Genomic DNA, 12,098 nt, shown 5'->3' with positions numbered 1-12,098 from the left:
CCCCAATCATTCCCAAGATGTAACGAACAAGTCAAACTTGTTTGCTGCTGCACTTTTTATTTTTATTTTTTTAAGTATGAAAGAATCCAAAACTTTAAATTTAAGCAACAAATTTGCAAAAATTGCCTCTTTTTGTCCAATTAGGTGCTGTTGGCTTTATGAATTTTACAAGTCAAATATTTTTCCCATTTTAAACTTTCTTATTAAAACAATTGTTTTCCCCAGACTACAACATGCTCCTAAAAACTAAAACTTGCAAATGTGAACATACTCTTGTAAATAAAAAAAAAATAAGATTCAACGTTACAAGTCTTGGTAACAACCAAATCAAAGTGTCTGGTTCAACACAAACGCACATTAATGATTAAAAGCATGTGAAGACGTTCCTTAACTTGGGCAGATAGCGATGGCCGAAGACGAAGAGGAGGGCGGCCCCCAGCGCCCTCGCTAGGACCGCCAGTCTCTTATCGCCGTGGGCGACGGGCGGAGGAAGCTGGCAGAAGTTTTCGGCCTCGTTCATCTGTACGTGAAACACATTGATTTTAGTCCCACTTGTGCCCCTCAGAGCAGAGAACACAGCTCCCCCGTGGTCTTGAAAGACCTCCCTGGGTTTGGGACCCCAACTGAGTCCAAACGGGGTCATCAGATTCCTGCTTGACACAGCTGAGGAACCACAGTCCCCCTCACCCCCCAATTTGTCTATGTACTGCTCCGTCAACTCTTCTCACCCCTCAACCCGGACCCTTCCCATCAGCCCTGTAAACTCCGTCGCCCCCCCACTCATCTTCCCTGGTGTCTGCGTGCTGACAGGGCTGTGTCATAGTGGCGCTGACTTATTGGCTGCGAGGATTCGCTCCTGTCAGGTTAGACTAGCTTGCTACAAACACGCACGCACGCACGTGCTGGAGCTTGTCAACATTGAAAATACAGTATGCAGGAGTTTGCGGACCTGGCAGAGCAGATTGTGCAGGCAGTTGACTTTGGTCTGCAGGTCTTTGGTCTGCACCATCAGTTGGCCGCACACATCCTGGGCCTCCCCCTTGGGGTCCAGTTTGAAGACCAGCTACGATCGGGAGACACGTTAGCACACAAAAGCAGTGGCAACTGATGCAAAAGCAAAGTAAAGAATGGTACTTTCGAAAATGCGTCATTTACGTAACTGCTTTATTTGAAAAATCACATTTGAAATAATTTTTCTGGACTCACATCACGTGTTCCCAAGGTTATTCTCGTTAACTAAAATTAACGGAAAAAAACTAAAAGTAAAATTCAAAAAACAATTAGCATTATTATAATAAAAAATAAAAATAAAAATAAAATAAAAATAAAATAAAAATAAAATAAAAATAAAATAAAAATAAAATAAAAATAAAATAAAAATGAAAACAAAAATGTTTTTAAAAAAATGAAAATTGACTGAAACTACATTTTACATTTATAGCAAAAATTTTCTTTGTTTTAGTTTTTGGCTATTAATTTAATGTATGAGCCTTGGGTATGATTTTAAATGTAGATTTATTTTGATATTAACCGGAATAAGGACCTTTGAAAGTGTGTCACAGAAAATTCCAAAACTATAATAACCCTGCGTGTGCCTAATGAAGTGGCCGAACATGCAGTGTACCTTAGAGACCTGCAGGGGGAGGCGGCGGATGGTGTCTTGAACAGTTTCCGTCAGACAGTCGCATTGCTGCTTCAGCTTGAGCAGGAAGTTAAGAAACTCCTCACTCCTGGAGACCATTTAAAAAAAATTATGAAACTAAAGTTTCTTTTATTAATACAAATGATAGTTACGATCTAAAAATGTCGAGCACCTCAGCAAACAGGTGGCTGGCCTTTCTCCCACCCAGCGAACGAGCTCCTCGGATGATAAGTGATTCGTATTCATCACGCGGCGTACTCAACAGCGCGGATTATTGATAGTTGTTATCTTAGCGCTACATCTGCCTTGGAGGAGGCGCGCTCTGTCAGAGTCAGCAGTGTAAACAGTGTCAGGCGGCCGAGCCTCCCTTCTCCCTGCTCCTAGTTTGTCTAGCGCGGCGATGACAGCGCGCCCGCACAAATATCTGATGTTATGTTACGCTTTGTTGTTTTACATGGGGCTGAAAAATGTGTGAACCTGCCTGTCAACTTTTTTTATTTTTTATCACTTAAATCATGTTCCCCATTTTGGGGACATATATATATATATATCATATTTTTATTTTTAATTATATGTATTTTATTTAAAAAAATATAAATTTTTATGTATTGGTTTTATACATAAAATGAAGATTAATTTTAATAATTTTTTACTTTTTTAATAAAGATTTTTTAAGCATTAAAAAAAACATTGAATCAAAAAAATTCTATTTATATTTGCAATATGATTTCCCTAAATTTTACTCAAATGAAATGAATTCTAATTTTGTTTTTTGTTTTTTTTAGTGTCCCACATCTTCTGAACGTCTTTATTTTTATTTTTAAATGTTACTTTTTAATTATTATTATTATTTATTTATTTTTTTTACAATTTTTAAAAACTTTTATTGTTATCACATAAATGCCCGCATTGTTTATCATGCATTTTCAAACCTTCAAACACTTCCTATTGGAATTTCTATTTTTAGACTTAAGGTCCACGAACCCCGTGTAAATGTTGAGCCATTCTTCATTTGTTTTTGTTCTCTTCTGTTGCTTTTCTGTCCACTTTCACTGCACTTGTATAACAATCGCATTACATACAAGAAAAGTGATTCTGATGTGCCTCCATCAATTGATCAAAAGTTCTTCAGTTATTAAATCCATATTTCATACTAAATAGACGTGTTTTGTTAATTGTTATGTTTTAAAACCTGTCAACATGCATAATATCCCTGAATACGAGTGTGTTTACTCGATCGGTAAGTAGTGAGGTGTCTTAGAGGGAAGCCTTATCCTGGTCAAGCCTTCCACCATCTTTCTGTCTCATGACGTCTGTCCGCTGAGCCTTCACGGCGCGATGGGGTGGGCCCAGACGACTCTGCCGCGAGCCCTTTTCGACTCTCGCCTTACAAATCATTACAGCTCCACTTAAACCATTACGGAAGGGTTAGATGGGCACAAATGAGAACGAGAGACGCTCACAGGTTTGATGGACAACTTCCAAGTGGGGGAGAAACGTCACAAGGGGAGAAGACTGGCCCGAGTGCCGCAGCAAAAAGCGAAAAAAAAAAGTTTATAATTGCCAATGGCCTTTCAAAAATAAATTCTGGCCCCTCTGTACATATATTTAATTGTTTGTCCGTTTTATGAGAGGCGTTTGATTCGAAGACGTGATACAAACCCGCTGTCGGTCACTTCGAGTTGCTCGATGACGTCCATGTCCAATTTGTCCAAGTGCATCTGCTGCACGGCACTCAGGACCTTCCGCTGGTCTGCTGCATCTGCGATTCCAACCTGTGGGAATACAGGTGCTCGTCCAAAAATTGGAATATCGTCAACAAGTTGAATCATTTCCATAATTCCATTCAAAACGCCAAACGTTCATAGATGATAGATCCAGGGTCCACAAATTAAGTGATCTCAAGTATGTGTTTTTACTAGGGATGCACAATAATAGCATTATCGTGCAGCCCTAATTTTTATATTATTTGGGCTTCCCGCTCATAAAGCCCATGAGAACAGGATGTCAAAAAATTTGAATGTGAAGAAAACATATAACCTATGAAAGTTAAGACTTTTTGAATGGAAATTACGGAAATTATTAAACTTTTTTTTCAAATTTTTCTGACGAGCACCTGTATATCATAGAATTAGTGGAGCACAGATCGATCCATTCGGCCACCGATCACGATAGGCCGATTTGCGTGGAAATGTATTTGATCGGCATGTCGATCACTGCCTTTCATTGCGCCCATGACAAAAACCGATCAACTCGTACACTATGTCAATTGGAAATAATGTCCTGTTTTTGTGTAATAAAGGATCAGAATTTTTTTTCTGATTCATCATTTAATCAAAAAACAATTGATGATTTATGAAAATAATCAGTTTGAATCTCTAATAATGAAAAATGTGCAGCTAATAATAATAATAATAATAATAGTGGGTTTTATAGTGCAGCATGAACTGTTACCTTCTCCAGCTCCTCCTTCTCCATAGTCAGCAGCTCGCTCCAGGTGATGTCCTTCTCCTGTGAAGGCACAGCGGTCGCAACGTGAGCAGATGCGCCTGCATGGCCGACACCAGCATCTGTCAAACGGAGCTCAAACCTCCGTGCGCATTCCGGGTACCGTGCGCGTCAAATATGTAAACTGCACACCTCATTACATGAAAATGTCAAAGCGACTCGCAGCTGCTACTGTTAACGTCTCACCTGTGGCGCTAATGAGAGACGACATGCTACCATTAATCAATATGGCGACATCGGGGAGATGTGGGAAGGTCGCGAGGGTGCGGATCATTTTTCAAAAGCATTTGTTGAAGCCATTTTGAACGAAAGGATGACTTTGAATATTGTGCAAATGTAGGAATGATTTTAAACCCAATGAATGACGTACGTGCATGATGTCGATGAGGTAGTCCAGATCCAGGCCGTGAAGCAGGAGCTCCAGGTCATCCAGCTTGGGGACGCTGTTATGTGAAAACAGAATTTTTATGGATTGATTTCATTTTTAATCGGTCGCAACATGGTGATTCCTGCAGTTGTTGAGAGAATCCAGCAGAGGGCAACAAATACAAAGTTCTCAACAGGACAGCTCTAAGCAATGTGTACCAGTATGCATATTTTACAACTGCATGTATATTTTCATGTCGAAGTTACTTTACAATTTTTTTTTTACCTTTCAGCAAAAGATGGAGCCTGAGTGTTGGCCTTGACGAGCGTGGAAAGATTTTCCTCCGTGGAGTTGAAAGGTAGCGCGGGATCAACGCTCGACGCCGAGGACAGGATCCTGGAGATCTACAAGGTATGAAGAATACACACGATATGCACACTCATAATTAAACAACCAGTTTTTTTGTGCACAATTGACATTGAAACGCAGAAAGTATTTCTTGAAACTCGAAAACCGCACAAATATGGCACTTTACTGTACTGTACTGTATTTAATTAAATCTCCGGTGTAATAACCTTATTTATTGATTGAATTTTTATTTTTTTGTTATTATTACTATTTTTATTATTAATTCAATCTCTGGTGTAATAACCTCATTTATTGATTGATTGAATTACGTTTTATTTTATTATCTGTTCTTATTGCTGCTGGAAATGTAAATTTCCCAGAGGGAGCCATCCCAAAGGGATCAATAAAGTCAAGTCTAAGTCTAAATCTAAATCTAAATGTTGAATCTTCTGTCACAAAACTAAAGTGCCAATTTGCAAAATAGACTCGAGTCAATGTTGAAGGTTACCTGCGTGTGCTTGCCAAGCAAAGCCAGCTGAGCAGGGGTCTTTCCCGCCTTGGTGGCGATGCTGCGGTCAGCTCCTAGTTGGAGGAGTTTCACCACGGCTTTCTCTCTGCCGTTGTGCACGGCCAACGCCAAGGCCTGAAACGTCGGTTTTGTTACACAGAACACACGCGCGCAACACGTCTACCCGCAACAATCAGGTTACATACGGTGTATCCGTTGGCATCCTGCAAATTGGGGTCGGCTCCGTGGGACACCAGCAGGTTCAGGATCTTGCAGTAATTCTCAATGCCGGCCAACATCAGGCATGTTGTTTGAGACCTTAAAAACAAACAAAAAAAAAAAACATATGAGAAATTGTAGATTGGGGTTTATTGCTGTAATTAGAAATTGCTAACTTCACCCTACCATCAGCATCTCAAACAAATATGGAGCACTACCGTAGTCATACATATACGGATTTGTGTTGTATATTTGGACATAATGGAAATAGAATTGATTTGAATTGAAGTACTTTCTTTTGGAGGTTATTAGAAATTGAACTGTTTTTCAACACATGATCAGACTTTTTTTTTTTTTTTGGGGCTTCATTTGTGTGTCCGGAGAGTTGTGCACCTTTTTTGGCTGTTTTTTCCCCCCCCAGTCAGTCAATGATGGTTTTTCTGCACAACCGTAAAACCTCTGCAGCTGTTTTGCGGTGACAATGTTGAGTTGGTCATCATTTTCTAAGCTTGTTTCTAAGTTTTTTTTGTTTGTTTGTTTGTTTTCGTTTTTCTGGCATAATCCTGCATTCAAACAAATAAAGGCTTGAAATATTTCACTTTGTGTGTGGTTGACTAAATGTTAGGGCTGGATATCAAATCTAATTTCCTCAATCGATTCACAACAGTTCAGCTCGATTCGATTTTTTTATTATTTTTTTTTTAATACACAATCCGATATTAATTATGGACCGTCAATTCTTAAATATCAAGCACATGATAAAAACTCCACAAACATTATGTTACATTATTATTTACAAATTAATTTTGTGGAGGCAAAAACTGGTTAAATTAGTTAGTTTATTAATAATAGTAACACGTTATAATCTCTTAGGTGTTACACAAACATTGACATCAGCAAGGATGATGAAAATATCTTTCATAATTAGAATCCAATAATTGTAAATGTAAATTTAAAAGATTCTGAATTGTCTTAAAGTGCACTAAGTCAGGTCTTTCATAAATGTAAGAAAATACTTTTAAATGCATGTGAACAGCAAATTTCAAGAAAACGTTTAAAAAAAAAAAAAACTCGCCTTTAAAACTCTTTGGCTGCCAAAAACGTTTAATAATGATTAGTAAAATCACGATGTATGTCGCCATAAACGTTAAATGACGTCTACTATTTTTTTTTTTTTTAAATCAATGGCCAGTGCAACGTCTAAGTGCCTCGCTGCCTGGTCAATGGGTTGAGGAATCAAAAACACTAACTATGGCCAGCAGATGGCAGCATTCTCTTTTCAATGGGCTGCCGGTGTATGAAATTACAACGAAACATGACGAAATCTGATGAAATAGAACGTTTTCAAGGATGACATAAATGATCAAAGCCTTTATCATATTAACGTTTTTTGTGGCAGTAAAAGAGTTAAAATTATATTGTCTTGTGAATTTATGGGGAAAAGAGAAATTAATATAATGGATTCATGGTTTTAGGAATCATTATCAGGCCCAGCTCTACTATATTTAACATGCGAGTTTCACTTTTTTCACCGATTCATCCACTATACCTTTGTTATCCTGTAAGTCTGACTTTGTGACAATAACCGAGTCATCGACAAACATTTTTGTACATAGTATAAAGAGACCCTGAGGGACAGTCAGGATAAAAACAATTCCTGATTCAATAACTGCAATCGCACTTGGTGATTTTTTTTTACATGTCACATGTCCGGGGCGAGCTCACTGTTGACTCGCGGCGCTGATTTAGCGAGTCGTCTGGGAAAGAGTCCGCACTGGTCAAACAGCGTGATGGCAAACAGTCATATTAATCACCGTCAAGTAGACAAAAGTTAATGTTTTATGTCAATTTGCACGCATTCCTCAACCGCTTCACTACGCCGCACTTCCTCTTTGAGTAGTGGGAACGGGACCGGTCGCATCGTTCGTTTCTACTGTAAGCGTGACAGCCCTCACAAGGTCTTTCTCATACAGCTTCTGTGTGTGCATGTGTTCCAATCACCGGGACCGTAGATCACTCTTATCTGTGCAACTGTCCGACTATAAAAAGGTCAGTTGAGATTTAAGGTTGAATCGTGATTAACACAGTTAGACGTCACTATTTAAATAGGCGAGTTTATTAACCCTTCTGTTATGTAACAGGTCAAGCCGACCCATTTTTTAAGTCGATAAAATCCAAAGTAAAATGTCTTAATGTCTTCATTAGGCTGGTATCGGCGGGCCGAGATCGAGCCGTCGTGCATGCTCACATGTGCAGAGCAGCTCAGAGCAACTTCCGGCCTCAACACTTGAGTAAACGTGAGCGCATGTGAACAATTGGGAGCTGGTGTTTGTTTACACTGAAGCAGAGGCAAAGGCAGCTGGCGTTCATTTTTTTTGGTTTGATGCTCAGACGTAAGCGACGACGGTGGGGGGTGGGGGGGGGTTTGATGGCATCTAACCACATCAACGTTGCGCTCTGGGGGGTTTGTCGGCATCAAATATTTGGTTTAGGGGGGGAACTGATCACTTTCCTGGCACTGGTTGAGAAACATGTTGTTAGCTTGTAGGCTAAACAGGACATGCGGCGTCATTTTGGCGAGTTTTACACAGGAAATGTTTCATTTGTGCAGTGTGATTGGGAAAATCAAACATTCAACAGAAAAACAAGTTATTTATTTATTTTTTAAGATTGGTTGGTCGCATATTGTGGCAAATAATATCTTAAATTATGAGCAAGGGCTCGTACAACACAGCCCAAGAGGTCGTTGCAAGAAACTAGTTCGTTGTGAGACTTTGGAGAAAAAAAAGAAATGTTCATTTTCTTTGTGCTTACAAAACAACACCTGCAGGCTTCATTGATTTTACTATTTAAAAAATGTACAATATTTGTTTACTTGGCTAAAAATTTCAACGAAAAAAGAATTGAGCGATACTTGCCACAACCTTTTTGAAACCGATTCAGTTACTGGTTCAGTCATTGTTTTTCAAAGTAAAAGAAGATAATTGCAAACGTCTCATTTTGATGAAGAAGAAAAAAATTAAATGAAAACGATTACTTGATATTAAAATCGTTAACCATTAACCGATTCATTTTGACACCTCCACTTAAAAGCGATTTTTCTTCCCTGATCTGCTGGGAAACCAATCCAGCAAACTTCTCGTACATTTTTAACGCGTTTTAACATTTGCGATCACAAATCCGCACGTGTGCAGCCGACAACAATTTGGATCAAGTCACAAACGCCTTGATTGTCACGCGTACCTGTCCGCCATGTTGGGATCGGCGTTCCTGGAGAGCAGAAGCTCCACACAGCGTGCAATCTGGTCCTCCGTTGCCATCGCTGTGCAGCTGGCCATCAGCACCGTCCGGCCATCTACAAACAGTAACAACACATTTGCTCATATACAGAATGTGCAACTACTACTAGTACATGGATAAACATCCAACGCGTTGAAGCTTGTCAACTTTACACCATGCGTGCTTCAAATTTGGTAGCAATCGGACAAAATCTCTTGGGGAGTTTCTCATCCTCATCTTAGTAGAACCCCTAAAAATAAGCCCAAAGTGATCATACAGTGGCCACTCCAAACCAAAACAGCAAACTTCCGATATAATTTCGTCCATGGCTTGACTTTTTTTTTTGGTCTCTACTCCTAATGGACATACTGCCTGACCTTAATGTTGGCTTCAAGTTGCATTCTATTCCAATTAGCTCAGGCAATGTGTGTTTAGGCCTCTCCATCTGTATGTGTGTTACTGTGCCTTTGTTGTTTATATATTCTTTGCGTGGGCGCAAACCAGACGGCCCCAGCTTGCGTGTGCATGGGATGGGAGTAAATAAATGCTGATCCTGAGATTTTGGCGAGCGGGAATGGCAGCAGTGTGGCGAGCGGGATGTGCGTCGTTCATGCGTTCATTCGTGGAGTCCCTTTTGGTCATTGGGGCGTTTATTTGTTTACTTTCACCTGCCTCGAGCTTTGACTTCATGATGGAATGTACAGTAATAGTTGGAAGAAAGGCGTTAGCATTTTGGCTAACAACAGCGTAGCGTGATGGATGACACAAGCACACTGCTCATAATAATACACAAAAGTGTTTCTTTTTATTTTTTAGGGGTTAAAAGGACTATGCTAACGACAGCATAGTTTAATCCAGAGGTCGCTTTGTTTTTGGAAATCAAACAAAAACAAAACACAAAAATTTAGTCATGGACTAATAATGATGAAAAAAAATCATATGTTGTACAAAATTTTGAACGAGATACAGACAATACGCTTTTACAACACTACTGCTTTTATTTTGAAATCTACTACTCACCTACTTCCTAATTTTTCTCCCACTCAACTTGACTTGAAAAGACCAACTTTTTCTGAAACAAAGAACTTTGATTTGGATCTTGTGCAGCAGCCGTGTCGCATCTATTTGTGATGCTTGACATAAAGGAGCACTGAGTAAAGATGTAGGCCTGCCCGACATGGAAGAGTTGTTCCAGCGTGCTTTTTTTTTTCTTTTTTCTTTTTTTTTTAACATGCAGACATTGACGGAACAAATGCATTGGATGATGAGGTGGCGGCACTTTGCCTGAACTAAAAACAACTCCCAAGGATCAGAGGTGTGGCGTTTCTGCAACATTTCCCCTTTGGCGTCATTGATGGTAAGTAATGTCAGATGAAAGATGTTGATGTAGAGGCCTTGACTGTGCGGCTGTGTTCTTCTTATAGTAACGAAAAGAAGGCCTCTCATCAAACTTGTACTTACGTAGAGGTCATAAAATAAATCAAATCAACATCTGATGAGTACGAATGATGAGTATGTGGCAATTTAGAAATTAAAGTTAAAATGTGGCTTTTTTTCTTGTAAAAGTCCAACTGTTTCATCTTATTATATCACGATATTATTGTACAATTTTCCCTCTCAAAAATATCACATTGTGATATATACTGCATTATTTTTTTCTCATAAGATTGCAACTTTTTTTTCCCCTCCAAAAATAAACTAATTGTCATAAAATTACAAATTCTGATCTGAAACAAAATCAACATTACTAACTACTTTTGTAAGATTACAAAATTGCTGGTTATTATCAATGTAAATGCCCTTTGGTCACTTCATGCGCAGTTAAAATTTAACTTTATAAGACACTGTTTTCTTTGCGTCTTAGTGGGAGTTGTAATTTAAGAATGATTCTACATGATCAATGAGTAATTTGCTGTTTTGCTTGGGACCTTTGTCGAAGTTGGCGTTGGCTCCTCGGTCCAGAAGCATTTCGGCCGTGTCGTAGTTTGCCACACTGACAGCACACATCAGAGGAGTACAGCCAAGGCCCAGGCTGCATTCTATGTCCATGCCTGTGCACAACATCAACATGATTACAGCTACATGCTCTCATACATTGTATACAAACACATGTAATTGCCGTTTTAGGAATGAAAAGGTTCTTGCCATTGTCCAGCAGCTGTTCAATGACTCCAACATTGCCTTCACGGATAGCCATTTTTAGCAAATAGACGTTCTCTACTGCATGTGCCACGGCATTATCGGTATTCTGTCACAATAACAATAGACCATTTATGTACAACACAGAATATTTGAATGACATTTGTTTACATCATTATGTCGTGTTGCACCACTGAAACACTATAAATAACACATAGTGCAGTCTATACCTTATTATACTTATATGAAAATGTGTCATGTTGGAATATTTTTATTCAAGTTTAAAGACAATTCAAACCATTTGAGTGGGCATTTATTTTTCTTATGAATGCTTTTTGCTTCATTTGATCAATATTCAATTTATTGTTTTAGATAGCTGGCAAAATAATTTGCACAGTATTTGTGTTTCAGGTTCTGGGTTATAAAACAATTAATGAAGTTACTCAACAATTACGCAGCACCTGTGTATATTTTTTCCCCACTGAAACTTATTCTGCTCAAGTAATTATTTGGAGGACTTTGACTCGAGTAATTTTGTTACAATTACTTAAGTAAAATTTTTGCCTATTCTATATCAGACCACCACAAAGACCTTTATGTTGTAATGGATAACACGTAACCATTTCACTCAGTTCATGACGGCGTTTGACTTATTTTACCGGACACTGAAGGAGAAACGCTAGCTTGCGAGCTAGCATGCTAGCAACAAGTTAGCTAATGGCGGCAAGATGGCTACTTCCGGTAGAGCGAGTTAACACTGCCACTACAAGCGAGAGGACGATTTTTATTTTTGTTGTTTCTGTTGTTTCCAAGTCGAACTTGCCTTAATAGTGAAATACTTTTTGTCAGACGGACGCGCCATGAACCACTCGTCGCTACTGCTGTCGCTCTCGTATCCAGCTGGGAAGGCGACATCGTTCAAGTCGGCCATGTCGACTCCGCAAAGCCGACCAAGGCGCCTTGACCGCTAATTAACATGGTAGGTGGCGCTACAAGTACAGGTACTTCAACTGCTTTTCACACATTTTTTTTTTTAATTTATTTCCTGTGATTATATAATTTGCTAAATAGTTTTATTTACTTCAGTT

General features: G+C 39.0%; 1 protein-coding gene across 2 annotated transcripts; it reads right to left on the bottom strand.

The window, feature by feature from the left end:
• Positions 1-118: 118 nt before the first annotated feature.
• asz1 (ankyrin repeat, SAM and basic leucine zipper domain containing 1) lies at positions 119-12,001 on the bottom strand. 2 transcript variants are annotated; one of them, XM_077517263.1, is made up of 13 exons: positions 11,670-11,759; positions 11,009-11,119; positions 10,800-10,914; positions 8,836-8,947; positions 5,580-5,691; positions 5,374-5,508; positions 4,803-4,921; positions 4,521-4,593; positions 4,097-4,153; positions 3,305-3,417; positions 1,625-1,730; positions 950-1,063; positions 119-520 (listed from the first exon to the last, which is right to left on the bottom strand). In XM_077517263.1, the coding sequence occupies exons 1-13, from the start codon at positions 11,706-11,708 to the stop codon at positions 365-367; spliced, it is 1,362 nt and encodes a 453-aa protein (XP_077373389.1). In that variant the 5' UTR covers positions 11,709-11,759; the 3' UTR covers positions 119-364. The 2 variants fall into 2 exon arrangements, with proteins under 2 accessions (XP_077373389.1, XP_077373388.1); XM_077517262.1 differs by lacking the exon at positions 11,670-11,759 and adding an exon at positions 11,834-12,001 and having other exon boundaries at positions 122-520.
• Positions 12,002-12,098: the final 97 nt, after the last annotated feature.

Source organism: Festucalex cinctus, chromosome 3, assembly GCF_051991245.1.
Source record: "Festucalex cinctus isolate MCC-2025b chromosome 3, RoL_Fcin_1.0, whole genome shotgun sequence".
NCBI lineage: Eukaryota > Metazoa > Chordata > Actinopteri > Syngnathiformes > Syngnathidae > Festucalex > Festucalex cinctus.
Note: the sequence above shows the minus strand (reverse complement) of the source record. Positions and strands in the feature narration are given on the sequence as shown.